Raw genomic sequence first — 26502 nt, 5'->3', positions numbered from 1 at the left:
GAATTGATAGCCGTAAATACATGTTCATGTACATATTACCACAGCAGTTTTATTTTGCCCGTGATTTTACACTTGCAAGAAATACACTCAGATGGTATTAGTTCAACAACATTTACATCTCTTTTAACAACATTTACATCTCTTTTAACAACATTTACATCTCTTTTATAAACATTCACATCTCTTTTAACAACATTTACATCTCTTTTAACAACATTTACATCTCTTTTAACAACATTTACATCTCTTTTAACAACATTTACATCTCTTTTAACAACATTCACATCTCTTTTAACAACATTCACATCTCTTTTCGCAACCAGTATACAGTGATTTAGTGCAGTACTTCAAGTTGAGTAGGCCGGAGCCTTTTATTTATATGTAAACATCACACCAATTCGCTCCATTATGCAATTTTCGTCATCACACAGCAGTTTCTTCAATTTGACTTGAACACCAGTTTCTTCTTTGTTCTCTCTGAGTGTAAAAATCAAAATTCATCTTTTATCGTCGCCGAAAAATAACGCTTGTTTGCTCGACAAATTCAACCGTTTTAAGCGACTGAGTGTGAATTGAATCGGTATGGATAATCCTGTCTTTAAGCTTGAAAAATACATTAATATACATGTTTAAAGCAGCTTTATTCTTTACCATCTTATACAATATAAATAATTATCTGTCGAGATGGTAAGTATCTTAATAACTTAAATCTTACACCTCTTGTCTACATGTCCAAAACACATCAGTGCCTTACTTTAGTATAATCAGATATAATTAAACAATGTAAAACCATTGTTTATCACTAACAGTACCTGAAATTCATTTACAATAGCACAAAGTTAAAATACAATAAAGAAATATAGTCAAAAAGACCAAATATAAAAACAGACGAGTAGTTAGCGCAAGAAGTATGTTGCAAACAGGATGAGTATGTGTTTGGATATCTATTTCGCTAAGCACCAAATTGTAATATAATAATTATTCAAAAACATCTGAACAACATTAGAAGAATGTATTTTTGTCCGAGCCTCGAATGTTCAGACAAAATGTTTTCCATTTCGTGGCTGGGTAAACGTATGACTCTTTGAGGTATATATCTTTTGTTTCATGGTCGTGAGGGCACCACTTTTCACTAGGACTACAGCCGGTCTTTAATCTCTGAAAACAGAATTGTAATATACTCGTACATATACTATAACTATGGATTTATGATCGTTATTCAACATGGTTCCGACTCATATTATGAAATGACAAAACTTATGAAAAATGAAAACTTAGCACCGCAATGCGCTTTTAGACCGGCTTTAAAACAAACAAATGCCAGGTTGATTGGGAGAACTTTAAACATAAATAAATATATTTTTGCTTCAAACCCAAAATATATAAAATTTTGTACAGAAATTCATGCTGGGTTTTTAAAAAATGTCATTTTAGCCTGATTTGAGTTCATGAGGTCATTTTGATATTTTTGTCATTAATTTGCCTGCGTATGAGACAGAATGCATTAAAACATAATCGATTAAATGGCGTTAATTTCGGATATAGTATTCCGTTTTAGTTCAGTCATTATGAAACTCCAATACTCTTCAAAAGGATATATGACTCTAAAATGTACTAATTAAATAAACATTACGTATACCTGTAAACACGAGCCCTTTAACCGGATAAACGTGAATATTCCAACCCCTACCATTACTATGATAGGGACTAGACCCATGAATATTCCCGCAGCTATCGCCCCTGAACTGTAAACATATCCATCACCGTAAGATGGCGCTGAGTATTGTAACAGGAAGATGAAGAAAATTACCTGACAATGAGAACATTTGATGTAACTTCAAAATTAAAAATCCGGACATCTAATCACAAATCTGCTCTTTTAATGTAATCCTACGAGCAATTGTTTTAATACATGAGTAATTAAATCGATATGTCGGAAGGCATTTAATACAAAAGATCTCATTAAAAATAAAGAAAACAAAACTTACAATGAAAACATGTCTTTATTGGTAAAGCATCACTGAGTGATTTGCTATGTAAATAATTAATATTGAACATTCACATCAGAACGTTATGGTCTTTAACAGTCTTAAAATTTCAAAATTAAAGTATGGAATTGTTTAAGACATTGTAAAAACATGTATTTACCAAATTCAGGACGATAATATTATCATAGACATGAACTTTAAATAATAAAATTGTATAGTTTTACCGATACAAAGCTAGGAATGACGATTGTCCACATTATACGTAACAATACACAAACATCTCTACCGGTCATGTAGTGAATGTCACGAGCAAATCTGTCAGTTCCTAAACAAATGATTAAAAAAAAACCATTACGAACATTTGCATTCGTTACAAAAATTATAGCAAAAAAATGGTATTCTTCTTTAAATTTAGTACTTATTTGATTAGAATAATTAATAATTATAATAGGAACGAAATGAATATATCATATCTAACACTATTAATAAAGACAAAATGTTTGACGCAATTATATGTTTTGACGTCATCAAAAAGTATATTTGTAATTCTGCTACAATTAAAACATAAGAAATTCTGTCTCGTGTTCTGGAACATTAACTATTAAGTAAAAAAAGCAAAAATTATGAGAGTAAAATACCATAGAGCCAACAAACTGCAAGAAGCTGGAAAAATGAACTAAACAGGACAGCAAAAGCTGAAAAATACCAATCAGCTAGTTGCATCAGATATATACCACCCTGAAAATAATAAAAGTGATTAAATTTCTCTTATGTCTCTAGCAATCTCTTATGAAAAAGTAATGGTATATAGACAAAGTAATGGTATATAGGACAAAGTAATGGTTCATAGGACGAAGTAATGGTATATAGACAAAGTAATGGTATATAGGACAAAGTAATGGTTCATAGGACAAAGTAATGGTATATAGACAAAGTAATGGTATATAGGACAAAGTAATGGTTCATAGGACAAAGTAATGGTATATAGACAAAGTAATGGTATATAGGACAAAGTAATGGTATATAGACAAAGTAATGGTATATAGACAAAGTAATGGTATATAGACAAAGTAATGGTATATAGACAAAGTAATGGTATATAGGACAAAGTAATGGTACATAGGACAAAGTAATGGTATATAGACAAAGTAATGGTATATAGGACAAAGTAATGGTATATAGGACAAAGTAATGGTATATAGACAAAGTAATGGTATATAGACAAAGTAATGGTATATAGACAAAGTAATGGTATATAGGACAAAGTAATGGTACATAGACAAAGTAATGGTATATAGGACAAAGTAATGCTATATAGACAAAGTAAAGGTTGTTTGATTTTCAATTTACCTCGTTCAGTGCAGGTGGTAGTAATGACTTAATTATATTACTATTTGATTTATCTATTCAACTACTTACTTCACCTATGCCACTTATTAGTTTATCTATGGAAACATTTTTATATCTATGTCACTAGAAAATTATCCTATACCACTTTCTAGAAGACCTTTGGCACAAGTTAGTTAATTTATCTATGCCACTAGAAAATTAATCTATGACACAATCTAGCAGACTTATGACACAAGTTAGTTTACCGATACTACTAAGAGTTGATTTATCTATGCCACTAGAAAATTAACATATACCACTATCTAGCAGACCTATGACACAAGTTAGTTTACTTATGCTACTACTAGTTGATTTATCTATGCCACTAGAAAATTAACCTATACCACTATCTAGCAGACTTATGACACAAGTTAGTAGTTTACTTATGCTACTACTAGTTGATTTATCTATGCCACTAGAAAATTAACCTATACCACTATCTAGCAGACTTATGACACAAGTTAGTTTACTTATGCTACTACTAGTTGATTTATCTATGCCACTAGAAAATTAACCTATACCACTATCTAGCAGACCTATGACACAAGTTAGTTTACTTATGCTACTACTAGTTGATTTATCTATGCCACTAGAAAATTAACCTATACCACTATCTAGCAGACCTATGACACAAGTTAGTTTACTTATGCTACTAACAGTTAATTTATCTATGCCACTAGAAAATTAACCTATACCACTATCTAGCAGACCTATGACACAAGTTAGTTTACTTATGCTACTACTAGTTGATTTATCTATGCCACTAGAAAATTAACCTATACCACTATCTAGCAGACCTATGACACAAGTTAGTTTACTTATGCTACTACTAGTTGATTTACTATGCCACTAGAAAATTAACCTATACCACTATCTAGCAGACCTATGACACAAGTTAGTTTACTTATGCTACTACTAGTTGATTTATCTATGCCACTAGAAAATTAACCTATACCACTATCTAGCAGACTTATGACACAAGTTAGTTTACTTATGCTACTACTAGTTGATTTATCTATGCCACTAGAAAATTAACCTATACCACTATCTAGCAGACCTATGACACAAGTTAGTTTACTTATGCTACTACTAGTTGATTTATCTATGCCACTAGAAAATTAACCTATACCACTATCTAGCAGACTTATGACACAAGTTAGTTTACTTATGCTACTACTAGTTGATTTATCTATGCCACTAGAAAATTAACCTATACCACTATCTAGCAGACCTATGACACAAGTTAGTTTACTTATGCTACTACTAGTTGATTTACTATGCCACTAGAAAATTAACCTATACCACTATCTAGCAGACCTATGACACAAGTTAGTTTACTTATGCTACTACTAGTTGATTTATCTATGCCACTAGAAAATTAACCTATACCACTATCTAGCAGACCTATGACACAAGTTAGTTTACTTATGCTACTACTAGTTGATTTACTATGCCACTAGAAAATTAACCTATACCACTATCTAGCAGACCTATGACACAAGTTAGTTTACTTATGCTACTACTAGTTGATTTACTATGCCACTAGAAAATTAACCTATACCACTATCTAGCAGACCTATGACACAAGTTAGTTTACTTATGCTACTACTAGTTGATTTACTATGCCACTAGAAAATTAACCTATACCACTATCTAGCAGACCTATGACACAAGTTAGTTTACCGATACTACTAACAGTTAATTTATCTATGCCACTAGAAAATTAACCTATACCACTATCTAGCAGGCCTATGACACAAGTTAGTTTACCTGTGCTACTACTAGTTAATTCATCTATGCCACAAGTTACCTGAGCTACGCCACCAAGAAGTTTACCTATACGACTAGTTAGTTAACCTATGTCACTAGTTAGTTAACCTATGTTACTGGTTAGTTAACCTGTGTCACTAGTTAGTTAATCTATGCCACAAGAAAATAAAACTATATAAGTATTTAGTTTAGCTTTGGCGCTATAAGTTAATATATCTATGCCGCTAGTAAGTATATCTATGCTACTAGTTAATTTACCTACCGGTATGTCATTAATTAGTTTACCTTTGCAACAATTAGTTAGTTTGCCTAAGAATTTCTATGTCAAAGTCAGTCAGTCACTTAGTTAGTTAGTTACCTATGTCACTAGTTAGTACATAGCTAAATTTTCTACAAATTAAATAGTCTGATAACACATTACTTCTGCAATTAAAAGTGCGCTTAAAATAGTTTGAGTCACTTTGTCCCTTTCCGATTCATGCTAGCATTTTGATATAGACGAAGAATTCTACTATGAAATATAGTTTATGCAAGATTGGCGATCCTGTGCAGGTGACCGCTCGTGTACTTTAGTGTCAGAGTGTCATTAAACCAAATAAAATAACCAGTTTTACTTACGTTCATTGTAAGAGGTAGCTCACATATAAAGAAGATCAAGCCTCCAATGATGTTGATAGCTGACCTATGACGTATAAGCTGATGAGGGAACAGATCAATGACTGCACTTGTCACTGTCTCAAACATACCAAACTAAACAAAAACAAAATAAATCAAACTGTTAAACACATGTATTCCGCAAGAACAATATTTATATTTCTGTATAGTAGATTAACCTCAAACGTACATTGTAAAGTACATTGTAAAGGAAGAAAATACAATACATGTTTTAACTTTGTAAAGAAACGGTAGAAACAAAAGAGTAAGTAGAAAAAATCATTTACGAAATCACAAAAATCGGGAGAGGGGAGGAGGGTGGGGGTGAGAAAATGGTGAAGTATTACACTATAACAACTGAATAAAGAAATATGAATTAAACGATGCACATAACTAGATAACAAAGAAGGCAATGGCCCTACGGAAATAATATTATAATAAGGAAATTTCAAAATTATATTAAATGCTGACATTGACTTCCTGTAGTCATAATTCGACTTTCAAGCGTTACTGGTAGAAAGAGACCTCAGGTGGCCCTCCGTGCATTATTCTGGTCACAAGTGAGCATTTGAGTAGAACCACTAACGTTCCGTTAGCTAGCTTGAAAGTATCCTCACATGAAATAATTCAAAGGCCCTAGGCCTGGCTGGACCGAATCTACAGCAGTGAGGGGACAAGTGGATTGAAGTCAACGACCACGGACGCCCCTTAATTGGAATTGACTAAAACTAGGAATGATTGTGATATGTAACGACTTACCAAGCTATCAAAAGCGACGGTGATTAACATGGCAAAGAATAAGACAGACCATAGATGAGGTACTGGCATCTGACTTAAAACTGTTGGAAACACGACAAACACCAACCCAGGACCTAAAATTGTACAATATCTCAACATGAAGACGCCTTTTTTAATTTTGCCCTAGTTCATATCTCATATCTCACATTTCATCAAATGGGTTAAGGCATTTTGAAGATTTAAGAATTCAATGCTTGGAACAGTTATCTAGTTGGTAGGCATCTATTATTTAAAATATTCTTATGAAGTTTTTAACATACAGAAACCTTTAACATGTATTATTCATGCTATTGAGAAAGATAGAATGTCGTATACAGGAATTGGGAACTGTTTTCAGATGTGATCCTCAGTTTATTATTCACCTGCAGGTTTGTAGTTTTAAAAGTTTTAAATGACAATTGCAGGAAGCAGTTATACATTTATTTCATAAAACAATAAAGGCATGACAAGTATAAGGAAGTGTTAATGACATACCTGACTGCGATGCCACTACATGTAGTGGTATCCCAGTTGTTTTGGCCATAAACCCGAGCAATGTGAACACTACCAATCCATTGTAAAATGATGTAAAACCTGCACTACAAACACATAGGGTTGTTGACCTGAAATAACACAATTTATACAGTCATGTATATATCAGAAAAAGGTCAAGTTCTCAGTGTTCTTTAGTCCCTTCAGTGTTATTAATTAATCGTATCTGGCGTTCTTACCATTATTTACCAAGCGATGCCTTGTCAGGTGCGCATAGAAAAGTACGTTTATAACATAATAATCTGGAACTTAGTAAACGCCCGGTACAAGATACAGGAAGATATCTGCAAATGTAATTGAGGTTCGAGATTCTATGGTACACCGGTTTCTAGTTTAGAAAAGTATCACAACCTAAACGATAAAAATATTTGTAAATTAATTTGATATTTGAATAAACATTGCAAAATGTGATTAAATGTCCATTACATTAATATCTTTTAAGTCAAAGTCACGTATTAATTAAAAGACGTGTTGCAAATCATCGGATTTCTTACAATGAAATCATAATTAATTTTCCTCATTTCATTGAAAAGGCGAACATTAAAACATGAATAAAGACTGAAATAAAATTAAGACAGAAATAAAAATAAAGTATGAAAGTGATAACTACCAGAATGATTTGTCATGGAATCTGTTGTAACTGGACATAGTTATTACAGTGCCCCAAGAAGGTCCTAGAGAGAAGAACACCTGTACTGCAGCATCTACCCAGACCTTAATAAATTAGAAACACCAATGACTTCCGCAACATATATTTTAATCGTGCAAAACAATGGTTTCAAAATCTGATTAGTATATTCGCCATTATGTCAATGAAACTTGAAACCAAGCTTTTGCTGTGGGTTTTCATTCGTCTCATTATCTTTATCAAACATATAAATACATGTATATACAATAACAGTAGCATAATTTTTATAATGTTTCAACCATAAATACATATTTTCCAATATCAGTATGACTAAAATCATCGACATTTGAAGTAAGACACTTATTTAAGTTATGATTATAAACACATTCAATAATCTCCTTGCATCTTACGAAGTGATGATGAAAATATTGGAACATGTTGGTTTAAACTAATCAATTAAACATTTCCCTTCTGTCTTAAAATAATTCATTATTACAATATATCTGCCTTAGAGAAATACATTTCAGAGTAAAACACATAATACCTGGTAAGTCAAAAGTTTGGAGAAGTCAGGTTTAAGAAAAGTTTCCATCCCATCTAAAGCGCCATCTAGCATTAATCCTTTGATGAAAATAATGGTAAGGAACACATAGGGTGCTGTTGCCGTTATATATACGACCTTGTAGCATAACAGAAATACTTTAGGTACCGTACAAATTACAAATATTATAAAGATATGATAACTAGTAGAGTACCAGTAGTCCAGTACAGTTTGAGAAAATGATAAATTAAATGGCTATTTTTTCCAGCAGATTATAAGTAAAACGTTGTATTCTTTCTATATATATGATGTTACTTCAATAAGCGCTTTGGTATAGTAGTTCTAGGTCGAAAAGAAAACAAACAAACATGGAAAGTGGGTCCATCCACCCAGTGCAAATGTTGCATTGTCGTATAAATTTGCTGATAGAAAGTACCGAAGTTGATCAACCACCTGGTTTTACTTTAATACATATCCGGCATAATGTTTAAGATAAAATTATTACAGCAAAAGAAGAATATATTCCAGGCTTACCTTACCAAGACTTTTAACCCCTTTGATCACAGCAGCTACACAAAAAACCCACGCCAGAAAAAAGGAGACGACCAGATGGATTTGTATACTACCCATGTCTTCCAGACCACTAGATCGTGCAATCACTTTATATCTAAAAAATATCATGATGAATGTTGCATAACAGTAGTTTTCCCGATGGTTTAACACGAAAAACAGTGTGGCAGTACGTACACGTCTTGTTTTACTGTATACTTGTGACATACAAATCGAAGTCATATGAAGTAACGAAAATAATTTCCTACGATAGAAAATTATCATAGAATCCATTGATATGGAAATATTCACATGCTTATAGCGAAGTTTCTCTGTCGATACAAAGAAGGCACCTGTATTTGTAATAAGTATTTGTTTTTCGCTACTTACATGAATTCTACAAAATTGCAAAAATTGACAATACCTGGTGTTTTGATTGAATGCACTGATAAATAATATGAAAAGAAAAGAAAAAAATGATAACATTTTTCATTCTTACTCCCAAAATTCATAGGCAGAGGTGCTTGTACCACTACTGTTGTATGACGTCACGTTTGTGTTTCCCATAGTGACATTACTAATGATAGACGCTGATCCATTTAACATTCCACTGTATACATCTTTCACAACAGTCTCACCTTGAAAGCTGGAATTGTGAAGGTCAACGCTTGACCAAACTTCCGAAACCGCTGAAATAGTACTGTACATATTGAAGTCAGAGATTTGAACAACCCTATAATGTGAGCAGAGTTGACTTTAAAGCTGCATGCCCCAAGACGAACCAAAATATTTCAATGGAAAAATGCATTATGATTTAAAGAAAAGTAATAAAAAGATTCAAGAAACAAGTAATAATTTACATGTTATGTGTGATTAAAGACTGATTTGCAATCTTTATCACCATATTTCTACTGCGTGACTAATGCAGAAGTTTAATTTTTTTTTTTTTGCATGATTTGACCACTTTTTAGTTATTTACATGGATTGCAAGTGCCGTTTGCGTTTCTTTGTTCAATTTACAATAATTTACTTTTATTTAAATACATTTTTTAAATTTTCATGAAAATTAGCATGTTTCCGTTCATCATTTGAAAAAGATAATACCGTGGAAAGTTGCGCAATAGCATTAACTAAGCTGAGATTGTTTGTTTGTTTGTTTGTGTTTTTTATATTATAAACTTGTATGATACTAGTATATAATACGGAATATGATTACCTCTACATCGATGAGTGTTCCACGAATTATTGCATGTTGTCCATGGAAGTTCTGATTGAAAGCAACTGTACAAAAAATAAAATGTCCATGCCAAAACGTCCATCAAATACCACAGAACAGTCAAGGATAGAAGAACTTGTAAAATACCTAAACCTGAAAAATTACATTTTTAATAATTATTTATTCCATGTTAATTGGTCACTCACTTGGTGTAATATTTGCAAGAAGTAAATCTTACATTTAAAATCTCAGTTAGATGCAGCCAGTGTATATAAGAATTGCAGCATTCTTTGAAGGCACAATATGCCTTGGAAACGAATATATTTGTTTAAATCTTTAAACAGGGAAAACAAGATTTTGATAATGTTTAAACGGGCCGCGCCACGACAAAACCAACATAATGGCTTTGCGACCAGCATGGATCCAGCCAGCCTGCGCATCCGCGCAGTCTGATCAGGATCCATGCTGTTCGCTATCAGTTTCTCTACTTGTTATAGGGTTTGTAAGCGAACAGCATGGATCCTGATCACGCTGCGCGGATGCGCAGGCTGGTCTGGATGCGGCTGAAATAATGTTTTAAAGCATCATAGACGCTTGTTACCTGAAATGTGAAATTATTTGTCATAAATGTAGCAAAATGTAAACACAGTAGTATTTTGACATCTACAAAATACTAAATCACTATATACCTGAATTATCAGCCAAGAATTATTGCATAAGAGAAAAGATGGTTCTGGTAATTGGCCAATGAGTAACATTTTGTTCACTATAAAAATACACCAAAAATAAAAACTTTCGAGAAATAAAAATAAAGAATTTCTGTGGCATAATGAGTTTTTTTATCGCTGAGTGAAAATAAATCGTAGCATCTTCATGGCGTGCACAACACGAACAATGCTATAAATATATGAGCCGTGTCACGACAAAACCAACATAGTGCGTTTGCGACCAGCATGGATCCAGACCAGCCTGCGCATCCGCGCAGTCTGATCAGGATCCATGCTGTTCGCTATCAGTTTCTCTACTTGTAATAGAGTTGGTAAGCGAACAGCATGGGTCCTGATCAGACTGCGCGGTAGCGCAGGCTGGTCTGGATCCATGCTGGTCGCAAACGCACTATGTTGGTTTTGTCGTGACACGGCTCATATTAAAAATAACAATGCGGCATCATTGAGAAGGACATAAATAATTAAACTAATGAAATTCCGTACAACTATTTAGTTAAAAGAATATCCTCTGTGTCCGCATATTAACCATTTAACGCTGTAAAAGAAATATAGTTCCTTGTACTGACTTTATCATTATTTCACATTGTGTGTACACATTAGCTGTCTATGATATATAATTATGTTACTGCTAGAAAATAAAACCTGTCAAACTCATTTACGAACGCAGTATTATATCAGATGTTCCTTATTCCAAGACAGGTGAAATTCATTACAAAGCCTTCAACGATGGTATTAAAATATGATAGAATTGTACAAAAAATAATGCCAAATAATGATGACAGACAATAACATGTTATTAATTAAACGTCATAATTATCAGTCAATATAATGGAGTAAATCAATCTAGTAAATGTAATAATATCATTTGGTTATAAAACAAAATGGTACCTGACAATAAAACTCAGACAATAAAAGAAAAGATTTACCTTTCAATAAAGGACAAAACTCGTAGGCTAGTCCTGCACTCAGGCCAGTGAACTGTCCAAGACATACTTCCAAATAATAAAGAGGTCCTCCAGATGTGATCAGAAAGAAGAAAAATGGAATGAGAAATGCCCCACCGCCATTACGACTAGAATACATTAAAAAACACGAGTTTCACTGTGCATTCATCTGGATTTTTCAGCGCAGAAGTAAACAAAATGTAAATTGTCTGACAACTTTCGTTTAAAACAAATTGTAAATTGATTGAGTTCACTAGATCACCACCCCCGCAAGAGGTTTCAATTATCCAGGACAGTTTGACGGAATGAAAGTGGATAACAATATGTGTTTTAAACAGCCATGTTTAATAAAACTCGACTCGTGAAACTTGATTATAAATTCATATATTAATTAATCATTTCACAAAACAAATAAAATATTTACAACAGAGCCGTTGTATTTATAATAAATCTGCGCAATCAAACATACAAGACAGATCACACAAAGAATGAATTAGATGATTTGTTGGGAATCTATCTTTTAGTGGACAAATGGTTAGTTGTAAAAATGGTTCAGGAACTTTACGAAATAAATACAGTTGTGGCAAAAAATAAAAAAAATAAAAAGTTAATTAATTAATTTATTTATAAATTATTAATTAATTAATTTATTTATTTATTTATTAAATTAATTAGTTAAATTAAATTTAATTTGATTTTAATTCATTAATTTAACTAATTAAATTAATTAATTAATTAATCAATCAATTAAAATAACAAATCATTAACATTTGTCTAAGTACACTATATAATGTAATACCTGCACACCATAGGAAACCTCCAAACACTGCCTAATCCAACTGTATATCCTGTAATAGCGAGAAAAAACTCCAGTTTGTTCGCCCATAATCCACGGTCACGAGTCTGAGCCTCATTTGTAGACACAGAGGAGTCCGGGGAGTCATCGTCACTATCCAGATCCAAAACTTCATCGTGTCTTTTTACTGCACTAGTACATGTAGTAGTCCCAACAGAATCAAAGTTATTTTCATTTCTTACATCCATTTTTCTTAAAACATTTATACAATAAGAAGTACACGTGCGGGAGCTTTTTCTCAGATATATTATATAATGCTGCGAAATTTTCCGCTCATATGTAACAGTAACCTAGTTAATGTTGCAAAAATGATTCTGGTTATAATATATATTCCACATGACATGTTTCACTACCATTTACATGTTATTTTACAGCAATGTATATAATACGGACAGGTGCAGTCTAAATGATATGCACATTCTGTTTTCAGGACTAGAGTATCGTGTCATTCTTCGTTATTGTTAATACATGTAATAGATGGACAGAATTTTTCCTACATGTTCGTATCATTCCAATACCCCACAAAGCACGCGAGTTCAGAAAGAAATGCATGTCCGGACAAAATTAATACTGAGAACTAGGAAAACATTTCAAACTTCTTTAACCAAAGGGAATCGGACGATTCTCTTTTCAATATTACGTTTTCCGAACATAACCGGAAAAATTACTCGTGTAAATTAAAATTTTGTTTACACTATCACTCTAGCATTGCCATAATTATATCATTAGTTTGTACTATATACAATGTATACACTTTTCAGTCACATGATTATATAAATATAGGTAAATTATGGGCATAAGTTTAGAAGAAGCTGGTACTTTTGGAAAGATTACTTCCAGTTAAATCATATCAATATGTTTTTGTCCCGTGTTAAAATTAATGAATTTACTTCAACACAACTGTGTGTTGTCTCCCCTGTTCTTCAGCCTTTGCAACTTGTATCAAAGTCGTTCGTTTTAACACCGAACATATTTATATCTTACTTTATGTCAATGATATTGTTTTATCAGGACCTACAAAGGTTATTTAATGCATTAAATGACTGGTGCAAAATAAATGATATGAATTAATACAAAAAGTTAATTTGTACACTTTCGACCGTTGTCTGTTGTTCATTCAAACACGGTGTTTACATGTAATGATAAGGTTCTAAACACTGTATAAAATTATACGCACCTTGGTCATTGGTAGGGTTCTTAATGAACACCTATGGCAGATAGTTACGTTACAAGTAAGACAGGTACTTTAAGTGCAAGTCGCGCCTGATGTCCGAAATGTAAATAGATTGACCAGTGGCATGTCTTATGTGTTCATTAAACTGTACGGCACTTGTGTTTGGCCTGAAATTAGTTATGATGCTGCTATGTGAGGATTCAAGTCTTTAATCGCGTGGATTCAAACCCTGTCAGGGGCAAGCTATTGTTTCCTTGAACAAGAAACTTTACATCCATTGCATAGTACTTGTTGGTTCCAGGAACAGCTTGGAGAGTGTTTCAATATGCTTATAGCTCCCAACACATAAGTAAAACTAAAACTATTTAAAAACGTAGTGTAATATTTACACATCCTAGTTTGACAAGAGAAAGTTCCTAAACTTGTTTTAACATTTTACAACGACGTTGATTAATATGTCAGATATTAGTCACATTCAGTATAAATTCTGACACTACACAACACAAGATGGGCCACAGGGTAAACTATATGCATTTTTAATTTTCATTAAAGTGAATTGGTCTATAATGCAAACGTCAGTAATATGATAAGAAATTATATTGATAGTATTTAGCATCATTTTTTGTTGTTTGGTTTTACGGCGCACCAACATAGATTAGGTCATATGGCGCCAGATCAGGAAAAGGTGATTTTGACTTACTTTTGTGTTAAAAACTTAAAGCATCAACAGGGGTCAAAAACCATCTCACCTGCTGAAGCCAAGACATGCATCGACTCCAGTAATTTCGAACCCATTTAGTCCCCTCTTAGGAAACGGTGGCTGCAAGTCTGATGCCTCAACCCATAAAGGAAACCCCTCCGCCACAAGTGGCTTACATATATTAATATTCATCATATAAATGTTCATATTAATTAATTCTCTTAAGATTTTTAACAATATTTTTTTCCAGGAATATTCTATATGAATATCTAAATGATCGTTTCTTTTGTTTTTATCAATATTTGAAATAATGATGGAAAATGTGCCCATTGTAGACAAATTCACTTTAACATTAAGTGTTAGTTGAGTCAGAATAAAACACGCATTGAAACTTTCAATTTTAATAGTTTAAACATGGTTCAACAAAAATTCTTAACAATACAGTAAAATATCTTACAATATTTGATCCAATCTCAGTCAACTATTCAATATCATACAATTAAAACAACTGAAGTAAAACAAAATCTTATTATTATAAATTAGAAACGATCTTAACCAAAATAATCTGAATATATTGAATAATTAATCAAACACATAGACAACAGAATTAAAAATATCAAATTTTCTTAAACAAGAATTTCTAAGGAATAGGCTTGTCCATCTTATCTGATAAAACTTCTTCTGGACCAAATTTTATTTCTTTGATTACATTTCACAATAAATAATAGATTTTATATAAAAGACCAAAAAAACTCATCTAAAGTTTTGTAGTTTAAAGCTGCATGCCTCTAGTTGAGCCAAAATAGTTCAAGAAAAACAAACTTGAGAAAAATGTACAGAGTTCAAGAAAAGTAAAACGTTTTAAGTGATAATTTATGCTATGTGTGATTGCAAGATTTATCCCCATACTTCTACTCCTTAACAAATGCAGTACGGAATATTTTTGCATTTTTTTTTATATCTTCATAATTTACATTTACATTGATTTGTTTACATGGATTTGTAAGTACCGTTTGCAATGTGTATATTACTATCTTTGTTCACTTCACAATCACCATGACAATGTTTTTTTTACTTTTAAACACATTTTCAAAATTAACATGAAAGTAAGCATGAATCTGGAGGCATGCTACTTGCTATAACTTTCATTACTATTCTTATAGTTCCTATAACAAGTCTATGCATCATCACTTATAACATTGTTACTTGTATACTTTCTATAAAATGGTAATTAAAAGTTTAAAGATTAACTCTTTACCATAATAATGTATCATACACCTTTAACTGGCAAAATATTTTTACTATCAACAATATCAAAGATATGTTGCTTATCTTGTTATGTCTTTTAACCCTGTACTCAGAATAGTGCAGTGTTTTTCTATGGATCCCACTTCTGTACAACAATTAAATATTGATAAATATGTCATAATTTTTTTAGGACTGAAAATGCTCCACAAGGATTTCTATTTATATTAGTTCAACTGTTGAATAACAAGTACTGTCTAAATGCTCTTACAGTCTTATATTTTGTATATCAAGTACTACCTTTCACATAAAACTGACCATGGTCTAATATTTTGTTATAACTGTTCAATGCGTTCTACAGTATTTTGTTTTTTCAAGCACTTGTAGAGTATTGTCCATGGAACAAAGTACCTGTCATATACTATCCATGGTCTCCAATTATGTTTATCAAGTTACTATCCATGGAATCAAGTACCTGTCACATTCTGTCCATATCCTTATGTTTATCAAGTAACTACAGTGATGTTATCAAGTATTGTCCATGGATTCTTGTTTATCAAGTAACTACAGTGAAGTTATCAAGTATTGTCCATGGATTCTTGTTTATCAAGTAACTGAAGTGAAGTTATCAAGTATTGTCCATGGATTCTTGTTTATCAAGTAACTACAGTGAAGTTATCAAGTATTGTCCATGGATTCTTGTTTATCAAGTAACTGAAGTCAAGTTATCAAGTATTGTCCATGGATTCTTGTTTATCAAGTAACTGAAGTGAAGTTATCAAGTATTGTCCATGGATTCTTGTTTATCAAGTAACTACAGTGAAGTTATCAAGTATTGTCCATGGATTCTTGTTTATCAAGTAACTGAAGTGAAGTTATCAAGTATTGTCCATGGATTCTTGCTCATCAGTATCACTATCTTGAGACAGTTCTGAGTCATCCTGGTTGAAGTCCCATAAATCTTGTAGTGCATTCACTGAAATTATCAAACAATAACTGAGTAAGACAATCTTCATTTTCATTTATTTTTTATGTTATTATCAATATTTCAAATTCACACTCAAAACATACTTAAGTCTAAAATATTTCTACTGGCAATAGAAGAGGTAGATACCAGTTGTGCTTTCATGCAATGTTTCTAGCACACTCTTGTATCCATGTAATTTTATAAACCAGTTTTTACACTTTTTTATATGAAAAGCCTGATGTTGCATTCCAACAAGACATTCTTCCTTGCACAACTGTTAATAATAAACGATATACAGGAACCTTATTTGTTATTTTTTATTTGGGAAGGGGGGAGGGGAGGAGGAGGGAGTGAGTGACTTAAGGGAGTTTTAGGTAGCATCAACACTGTACAGGTCATATTGCAACTTTCCAGCTTCACTGAGGAAGAAAAACCTTCGATGGAAATGAGATATGAAGTTTCAAATGTACATATTCAATGATATTAAGATAGCAAGATTCAAATGTATGCCTTCAGAGGTTTTGTTTGTTTGTTTCATTTTACGCCTTTTCCCAACAGTATTTCAGTAATATAGGCAGGTAGTTTCCTAACCATCGTTCTGGAGAGTTACACCAGTACTAGACTTCCTTCCTCCGTGCTAAACTACCAAAGCATCTCCCGGGGATCGAACCCACGCCAGAGTGGTAACTGGATTAGAGGTCATCGACTCTAACCCCTCGGCCACAGAGGCGGTCATGAGATATAAGTTGCATCCAAACCCTTAACCAGTTGTTACTTTCGTGCTACAGGGAGTAGAAAAGAAGAGCTAAAAGTGTCTAAAAGGTCAAGATTAAAAATAGCTAAGCAATACATTATTTAAATAATAAAAGAATGAACCATAAAATCTAAATATAACTTACTTTCACTCTCATTGTCTCCACTAAGCTCATGTCTAAATATATGAGTCAATCCACAAATCAGGCGTACATATTTGTGTTGGACTTGTACATGTCTAGTATGAAATTCTGAGTCAAACTGTGACATCAGATGAAGCAGCTGTAAACCTGACTGCAAAATTTTCAGACTGGTTGTGAGATTATGTTCTTCTTGTTGTGACTGACTGGTTACAGAGTTTGTGTTTTGTTCATATTGACTGGTGTACTTTTGTGGTAAATGTTCATTCATGCTGGACTGTAAGTCCTTGTATACTTTCAAAACAGAATGTAGCAGACTTACAATACTTCCTACAACCTGTAATTATACAAATGCAAAAAAATGTAATAAACAAAATAATTTATTACAAAATGGACAAAACCAGGCTTTCCACTAATATTATGTAACAAGTGTTTGTTAAGTATCAACAAAAGTTATAAAAATAATCTATTTGTATATGCTTATCTGAATGATTATTCAACATCACTACTTCCACATCACTCATGTTAAAATCCAACTACACATGCACAATCTACCATAACTATTGCACCATAGTTTAACATCAATCATAAATCTTGAAACACATCACACCTTGATGCAGTCTAAGAACCTATACAAGATTATCTTAATCTATGACGTATCAGTACCATTTTGACCTTGTTTGTATGATAAGTCAACGCTGAAATTTGAAATATACCTAGTACAGACAAATATTGAGCATCCTTGCTTTACTGGAAACCATAATTATAGCACTAGAACTGTACTATTTAATGAGAAGTTCCAAATGTTAATGGGAACACAATCTCTATGATAAATAATAATTTTGTCAAAAGTTCAATGAAGAAAACTAGATAAAGTTTTGTAAATTTGTATAGAATAAATTTACTTCATCATTTCTATGAACATAAAATGAGCTGCGTCATGACAAAACCAACATAATGGGTTTGCCACCAGCATGGATCCAGACCAGCCTGCGCATCCGTTCAGTCTGATAAGGATCCATGCTGTTCGCTTACAAACCCTATAACAAGTAGAGAAACTGATAGCGAACAGAATGGATCCTGATCAGACTGCGCGGATGCGCAGGCTGGTCTGGATCTATGCTGGTCGCAAACCCATTATGTTGGTTTAATCGTGACACGGCTCAAATATAAAGATATATAACATACCTCTACACTACATTGGCAGTCAGACTCTAGTACAAGAGTGAAACATCCCTTATGTGAACTGGCAAGGTAAAATATACTCTCAACTATCTGTAAATGTATAAGAACACTAGTATGAACATATATGTCAGCAATTATCATTATTCTGTTTAAAAAACCCACTTAATATCTGAAAAATACCTTAATTTCTTTTGAGTACAGAAAAAAAAATCAATATAAATAAATAATCAACATTTACATGATATAAATAATGTATTTAAAGTAAAAATTGAACTAGAAATGTGCTCTATAAATGTTGTCATAGGACACGGATGCCCACATATCCCACTGTTATGTTAATCTACATATGAATAGCATGAAACCTGAATACAGACAAGGTCAAATCTACATGCTCCCACTAAGTTGGAGTCATTAAAAACTGTATTTACCAAGTTTGCTATTTGTAGTTTAGATGAAACAGATGCATTGACCAGTTTTTCTGATGAACATAAACTATATGTAGTCATCAATACACAACCTGAAACAAAAGATTACTACAGGTTACAGAAAAATTCAAATATAATTACCCAGCCTTTTTCGCATCCTATCAGAACATAAAGTATTTTCTATTTTTTCAATCATTTAAAAAGGAAAAAAAAAACAATAATTGTTTTCAAAGAAGAGCAAAAATCTGATTTTTCAATTGAAGCCTATCATACAACTGAATCTTGAGTCAGTATAAAAGGAAGGAAATTTATCAAGGACTTAATTAAAGACCCGTTAAGCCTACAAAATGTGATAATTTTCATTTTTCAAAAGCTTGTATTTTTGGTGTCCCCTATACAGTTTCCAAAACTATTACACTGACCACATACCTGAGCCATCTTGTATTTAGGCAGTAAGTGCAGTGATAAGCATTTCACTTTCTAAATCCATCATTGTAACATCAACATAAAACATGTTTGCCCTTTTACACAGTATGAATAAAATATTCATTTTGGAGGCATATTGAGCCATTAATATCAAAACAGCAGATGTTTTGGTTCTGAACTTACATTTCTTAAATGTAAATTGTTTAAGACAACACAACTCCATTCTATAATTTCTTTTACTTTTTTTTTTTTTTTGGTTGGGTTAGGCACAGACATGCACTGTGTAGAAAAACCGACTTTCCGTTTGCTAGCTTAAAATAACAAGAGCTGTATGAAGACAGCAATGCTTGACTTTTCGATAGAGTTCTCACAAGGATGTTTCATTGAGTATAAAAGGGGTATAAATATGTAAATAAGTAAATCAGAGTTATGGGACCTGTGCCAATCATTATACAAAAACACTGTGAAAATGTATGTAAGCATTCATTTCATTCCCTTCAGTAGTTAGGGAGATACCAGCTTACAAGCAAAAAGTTAACCATGAGTTTCATTGAGTATAAAAAGGGGGCATAAATTTGGAAATAAGCAAGTCTGATGACAGCATGCTTGACAATTAGAAGAATGACTTGTTATCAAAATAATGGCATTGGACTAATGGAAAGGACAAGGATTGAATACAGGTCTACCTTTTGACAGACCAGCACTCTACTTGTGACTACAAATATTCATATGAAGTTTCAAGTTTGTATCTTTAATAGTTTCAGAGATATGCAAAACTTGCATGTAAAACTTAACCAAGAAAAGGAGATTTTTTTAGTACAAAAGGGAGCATAATTCAGCCAAAAAACATGGCAGAGTATGGATCTTGAGATGTAACCTTCAATTATGACCCTAGCTACATGTGTAAAGTTTCAAGTAAATATCTTTGATAGTTCTTAAGACCTTTAACCTTTAACCAAAATTTTTAAGTTTCAAAGGGGCATAATTCTGCAAATACTGCAGGCAGAGTTATGCAACCTTCTTAATTGATGAACATTGTTACTATAAAAAAGTATTGTAAATTCAACTGAATATTTCAAGCAATAATTGCGATATTTGACTTTACAAAAATCTTTAACCAACGCAGACGCCGACGCTGACGTGACTGCAAAAGCTCTCCATATTCTTCGAATAGTCAAGCTAAAAACTTAGAGAATGTGGAATGCAGATTTTAGATAAACTAAATCTGGACATCAGCAAATACATTTTTTCTAAACTCATCCAGCATAATCTCTAGCACAAACCAGCACCAAAATTTATAAAAGCTTCATGTACGATATACATGTATTACTATAATCAGGCTTTAAGCAAACTCAGTAAAAAATACCAAATTTCACAAAGACTGAACTAAAAGTCTAAGAGCTCCAAGGTTTCTACAAAGTAACAATTTAGTAAATCTGTAATTGACTCACCAGTGGTGTTTGTACATAATGATGATACAACCTGGTTACTTCTCAGTAAACATTTAAACAGTTGTAATGCATGTATAACAATATCACAATCACCATCTGTCAACATACAGTTCTGTAAACTCTCCTCTGATAATACTGGTAACAAACTGAATAAAATATATAGACTGGTTTGATTTTGGGAAAATGTTCATCCTAACGGCATTTCTTAGTACAAGCAGGTAGTTTGGCTTACTTACCTATTTCGAGTACGCTGAATTCATTTTTTGCTCTACCACGGCTGTAATTTTAGTCCTTGACCTTTAAAAATCAATTTCAAAATGGCCGCCATTGAATTTTTTTAATTTTACTTTAATTTTCCCATGGACGAGATATATACATATTTTTTGGCATTTTAATTTAAGGCTTTGTTAATTTTTGTCTGCTGAAGTGTGGACGAGAATAATAGATGCAAAAACAATAAAATTTATTGCGGCAGCCATCTTGGATTTCAAAATGGCTGACAATTTCCTTTGTTTTATACACTGTATTATAATTAAAGTAAACAAGCACAAGAAGACATTTTACCAGGCATGTTTTCTTTTATTAGAAGTGCAGTGATACTAATTATTACTTCCAAGCGCAGATTTTGAAAAACATCCATTAAAACTACAAACTTTATGGTGCAAAAAGGTCACAATTTATACCCTTATACAACGTAAATGAGAGTCATTTTTGCGTTCACTTTTTCATTGAGATGTTATTTTTATACTTCTAAGAATACAATGCATATAAATTATTGCGATGTTTTTTAAATTGGATTTGTATCGCCCTGAGGGGGGACCTGCTCAAATGTCTGTTCGTCTGTCTATCTGTCCGAGCGTCCTTTTGTGTCAGTTAGGGGTATTTGCGATCACACTTAGGCGTTTAGATTAATTCCGTATACCCCCAACCTATAGGATGAATCATTGGTTATGGGAGGCAAAGGGCTGCTTTTGGAGTAAGAAACAAACATGAAGATAACAGACATCTTCACAAATCTCTCAGTAAGAGCTTGTCCCTGTCTGTCCGTTTTTAATCCCGTCCATATCTGTCATTTTTGGATAGATTTTGAAAAAAAATTGCATTAATGTGTGGCACATTGATACAATGTCATAAGAAAGACCCAGGTTTGAAGCTCAACTCCTCAAGTTAGACTTAAAAGTGCTTGAAAAAAGATGTGCATTTTAGTATTGTGTCATTGAGAGATGGAATTTGGAAAAGTTGAGCATAAATATACGGCCTATAACGGATTGGGAAATGATGTACTTTATATTATTACTTAATCTTCAAACAGGGATACCATGAAAATTGTTTGGTTATTTCTTATGTCAATGTCAATTGCGCAAGAACATGTACTGGAACATGTAGTGATTTAGAGCCAATTCAACAGTCCAAAGATCAGGGTCATGTCTATCAAGAAAGACAAGTTTGTAAAAGTTCATTAGTGGGGAACCCGGTCAACAATTTTTCATGCACGATGATATTTAAAAAAAAGTCTTAGTATTTCCAAAAGTAATATAGGAATCGCCATCCAGGCTGGCATTCGAAAAATATTACTTTTTTTCATGAAATAGACAACTTTCCTGAATAATAGAGTTAATATTTCTTCTTGTAAGAGAAATATTCTATATTGTGTTTATCCCATGGAAGCCCAAACATACTAGTGCCGAGCTTCGTGCATGAGAATAGTATTTCATTTGCTTATATAGGTAACCCGACAAGAACATGGTGGTTGAGGCCCCTGTGTTAGGACTTTTGTCGTCTATTTTGTTATCATGTGGTATTAAATTATCTGTTTTGATCGACATAGAGCAGGCGGTGAACGTGTAAAAATATTTAAATCTTGTTAATTGTATATGCCACCGTCCTGGAACGACAATAACTGCGTAAATGTGTAATTTGAAAAGGTCGTGTCATGCACAAGCAAGGTTATGTCTACAGTTAAACTTCTATATCATAAATCATGATATAAACGTAACAAGATGGTTGTGTCCGATCTATAACTTTCTCATTAGTTGATGCCTTTTGAAATAATAATTATGCATAAATATATGGCACATTGGGACAATGAGTCACAAGTAAACCCATCTGATGATGTAAATCAAAGATCAAAATCATACTTTCACTTCGAACAAAATATTTCCTTAAAGTGTCTAAAAAGACTGGTTTACGATTTTGTCATTCATGGATGAATTCAAAATCATTTGGGATAAATATGGCTCCTCTTTGTAAGACGTAGCGGACAAATGTTACAAGGTCACATTTGTATTTCAAAAGTCATGGTATGAGAGTGCATTTGTGGCCATGTCCAGTCCATATATGTGTTATTCAGCGAGAGCTAAGAATAAATACGTGGTACTTTGAAACAATTTGTCTTGAGTGAGAAAAGTCGCATAAAGTAAGATTTCAGACATTAAAGGTCATATTTTGAAAGTCATGTCCGGTCATGAATTCTGTCATTTATTCATGGATGCTTTTTAAAATAATAAGGTTTACTGAAGATATAAATAAATGCTTCTTAATGTTTCTAATTTTTGTAAAACTTGTAAGACTACAGTAACCATGCATTCAATGTAAAAAATGGAAAACAAGATTGACAAGGAAAGTGGCACACCCTTGTTTATCTTTGTTTTACATAATTGTCAGGATAGTGCAAAAATAGTTGGTACACATTTTAGTGACTAAAATTACACTAAGAAATAACAAAGTAATTTTATGGAGTGATAGTAGAAAAAATATGAGATTAAATAATTATATTGTGGCAAATGACATCAAAATATGTTATATCATAATGGAATAAGATACTCATCAATTTCTTGAAAGATAGCCAATACAAGAACATAATAAGTATGAAGATTTGAATATATCTTAGTCACTTGGATGATTTTAAAACATGAGATAGAATTAGGCGCAGCGTCCTTGGCAAAGTGACATAATTATAATGAAGAAGTTGATATTAACCAGGACAATGAATGAATAAATATCAATGAATTAAGACAAAACGCAAAAAATCTCGTATTATCAGTTAAGTTAATAAAATTTAAAGACATAGTCTTCGACGGCATATGTTACATGATTTAGTAGCAAAAAAAAAAAATGCTCTATCAAATCATTCTGTGTTAATAAAATAGGGTAAACAGCAGTGAATCGTCAATATATTAATTGCAGAATTGGTATCAATTATCTGTCTAATCTTCTATGCATATACCATCATCAAATACCCGCGGTAGACCTATAATGTTTTACTCTATATTATTCATTTACCGTAAGACAGTGTAAGCTCGTAGACTGTTTATGGTTCATGTTTGCGAGACTTTTTTCAAAGTGAAAGATAATAAAGATTAAAATGACTTTACCATTTATTTGAGTTTATTTCAATTAATAAATAGATGATCTGTTTTAAATCATGTCTAGGCATGTTTAAAGTTTGATTGATAAATACGGCCCTTTATAAAGTAGCTATATCGATACAACAATAAAAAATATCGTATAAACACATCTGCGGATGTTTCTAAATTCCAAATTTCGCAATTCCCCCTTTGATATATGAACTTTGCGTAGACCGGTGCTAGGGTGCTTAGACGGTACCTTGCAATTTCGTGTAACGTCCATGAACAGGCTCAATCAAATCGAGTCTACAACATTTCAATTTTGCTGTTTTGATCGTTTTTAGGGATTCTGTTGTTGTCGTTTTTTTTTTCTATTTTAAATCGGGTCATACAACAGATATTGATGCATAGACATCGGGCCCAGAGACATAGTCGCTGACCTGTGAAGATGACAGGCAATATTTAAAATATTTACATACTGACCTTGACTCTTGGCATTCAAAATATAAAATGACCTAGTGTCCATAAAGGTTTACACAAATGCTATTCTGTCAAAATAAAAAAAAACCTTAAACATCTAATGGTAAATTAAAAGTTGCAGGTCTTTTGTAAGACATTTGGGATCTCAGATACCTGATATAGATTAATTGTCCTAAAGGAATGACCTGTGATAGTTTGAAGTAATGATGTAAATTAAAGTGTGCAGTATACCTACACAGTGTGTACAATTCGACATGACATGTTGCTTATATCATCATACAATTTTTGATACTCATTCCTACAAAAGGATCTATTTGTTTAAAAGCACTTTTAGTTATATTTGTTAAAAAAGGTGTCCATTTTGAAATCAAAGATGGCCGGCACAGCAGTCAATGTGTTAAGCATGTATAATTATCAGCCAATTATTCCTAAAAGTAATTGAAACTTTATTCCATGTAGATTAACGAGATACGATACGATATGTACCAGAAATGATAATTTTTTAAGTAGATGGTATAGGACAATGGCGGCCATTTTGATTTGATCTTTAGAAGGTCAAGGACTTCGAGTACAGCCGTGGTAGAGCAAAAAAATGATTCAGCGTACCCGAATTATGTAAAAACGATTGACTACCTGCTTGTACTAAAAAATGCCGTTAGACTCTTAACGGAGGGTCTTTTCTGAAAATCAAACCCGTCTAATAATTATTATAGTAATTAAAATGTTTGTCAATATGGATTTTCATTGGATAATCATAATGTTTATAAATGTTTATGTCATCAATAGAAACTCCGGCAGCAAATTATGAATTATTTTTAGATTTAATCAATGAAAGTAATTTAGCATTACACAGTATTATAAATACATTATGGAGAGTTTTAGCACATTATATAGCAGTAATATACACTACAAAGAACTATAACATGTTATATGGCAGTAATATATATATACATTATAATGAATAATAACATGTAATACGCTTGTGACTAAAATAACCCTAACCTTCATCTAGGGGACCAGGGAATAAGCTGCCATCATGAAAATTATTTTATCATTTATATATGGTGAATAAACCCTGTTTTTAACTCTGAGAACAAGAAAAGTGTAAAGAAGTTAAAAGTATTGGTTAAAATGGCATCAAATACTGGTATGAATAGTTACTGTATGTTATATTCTAATTGTAAGATAATTTACAATACTAGATTTACCATGTCATTTGTTGATCACTTGCATAGTTAGCAAGAACTGTCAATATACTTAAGCAATTTGTTACAATTCTTGCATTGTGTTAGTCTTCCCTGAAATAATACAACGGCAGACTGTATGCAGCATTAAAGGCACATTATGCTCATTTTTGTCAATGTCAAGTTGAGCTGAATTATCTATGTATTTAAAAAGATTGACCATTAATATCATAGGGATTGAGCATGTAGGGTTAGCTCAATAGGTAGAACTGTGAATCAGGGTGACCGGGGTTTGATTCACAAAAAGGTGCAGGTCACTCTTAATGTGATTGATCATGAAATCCTTTTAACGGTCATTCGCACTGTACCTCTGCTTTAGCATTTACAGAAGTTATCTTTCCTTGTGAAAGAGAAGTGAAACTAGTACTGGTAA

At 32.5% G+C, this 26502-nt stretch overlaps 2 protein-coding genes across 2 annotated transcripts; both read right to left on the bottom strand.

Annotated features, from left to right (window-relative positions):
- Window positions 1–182: 182 nt before the first annotated feature.
- On the bottom strand, window positions 183–12911 carry LOC132737202 (sodium- and chloride-dependent betaine transporter-like). Its single transcript, XM_060724461.1, has 14 exons — window positions 12536–12911; window positions 11719–11864; window positions 10065–10217; window positions 9348–9537; window positions 8834–8966; window positions 8303–8437; window positions 7741–7844; window positions 7074–7201; window positions 6561–6673; window positions 5766–5897; window positions 2627–2726; window positions 2213–2313; window positions 1640–1810; window positions 183–1158 (listed from the first exon to the last, which is right to left on the bottom strand). Exons 1-14 carry the CDS (start codon window positions 12778–12780, stop codon window positions 1003–1005), a joined length of 2007 nt encoding a protein of 668 aa, XP_060580444.1. The 5' UTR covers window positions 12781–12911; the 3' UTR covers window positions 183–1002.
- Window positions 12912–15991: 3080 nt separating this feature from the next.
- On the bottom strand, window positions 15992–26204 carry LOC132737201 (uncharacterized). Its single transcript, XM_060724459.1, has 6 exons — window positions 26094–26204; window positions 21059–21204; window positions 19185–19273; window positions 18760–18846; window positions 17578–17908; window positions 15992–16687 (listed from the first exon to the last, which is right to left on the bottom strand). Exons 1-6 carry the CDS (start codon window positions 26099–26101, stop codon window positions 16590–16592), a joined length of 759 nt encoding a protein of 252 aa, XP_060580442.1. The 5' UTR covers window positions 26102–26204; the 3' UTR covers window positions 15992–16589.
- Window positions 26205–26502: the final 298 nt, after the last annotated feature.

The sequence above is a fragment of the Ruditapes philippinarum genome, unplaced genomic scaffold (assembly GCF_026571515.1).
Source record: "Ruditapes philippinarum isolate M1 unplaced genomic scaffold, ASM2657151v2 ctg4985_1_1_1_1, whole genome shotgun sequence".
NCBI lineage: Eukaryota > Metazoa > Mollusca > Bivalvia > Venerida > Veneridae > Ruditapes > Ruditapes philippinarum.
This window is presented reverse-complemented; position numbering and strand designations above follow the sequence as displayed.

What these genes read in the sequence shown, in the direction of transcription:
- LOC132737202 (XM_060724461.1), bottom strand. Translation starts at nt 12,780, where the DNA reads ATGGATGTAAGAAATGAAAATAACTTTGATTCTGTTGGGACTACTACA. An exon ending in TCATTCCTAGCTTTGTATCG is followed by an intron (nt 1,811 to 2,212) that starts GTAAAACTATAC and finishes TCTCATTGTCAG; the next exon opens with GTAATTTTCTTCATCTTCCT. An exon ending in TAAAGGGCTCGTGTTTACAG is followed by an intron (nt 1,159 to 1,639) that starts GTATACGTAATG and finishes TTCTGTTTTCAG; the next exon opens with AGATTAAAGACCGGCTGTAG.
- LOC132737201 (XM_060724459.1), bottom strand. An exon ending in ACTGCCAATGTAGTGTAGAG is followed by an intron (nt 17,909 to 18,759) that starts GTATGTTATATA and finishes GTATAATTACAG; the next exon opens with GTTGTAGGAAGTATTGTAAG. An exon ending in TGGAGACAATGAGAGTGAAA is followed by an intron (nt 16,688 to 17,577) that starts GTAAGTTATATT and finishes TGATAATTTCAG; the next exon opens with TGAATGCACTACAAGATTTA.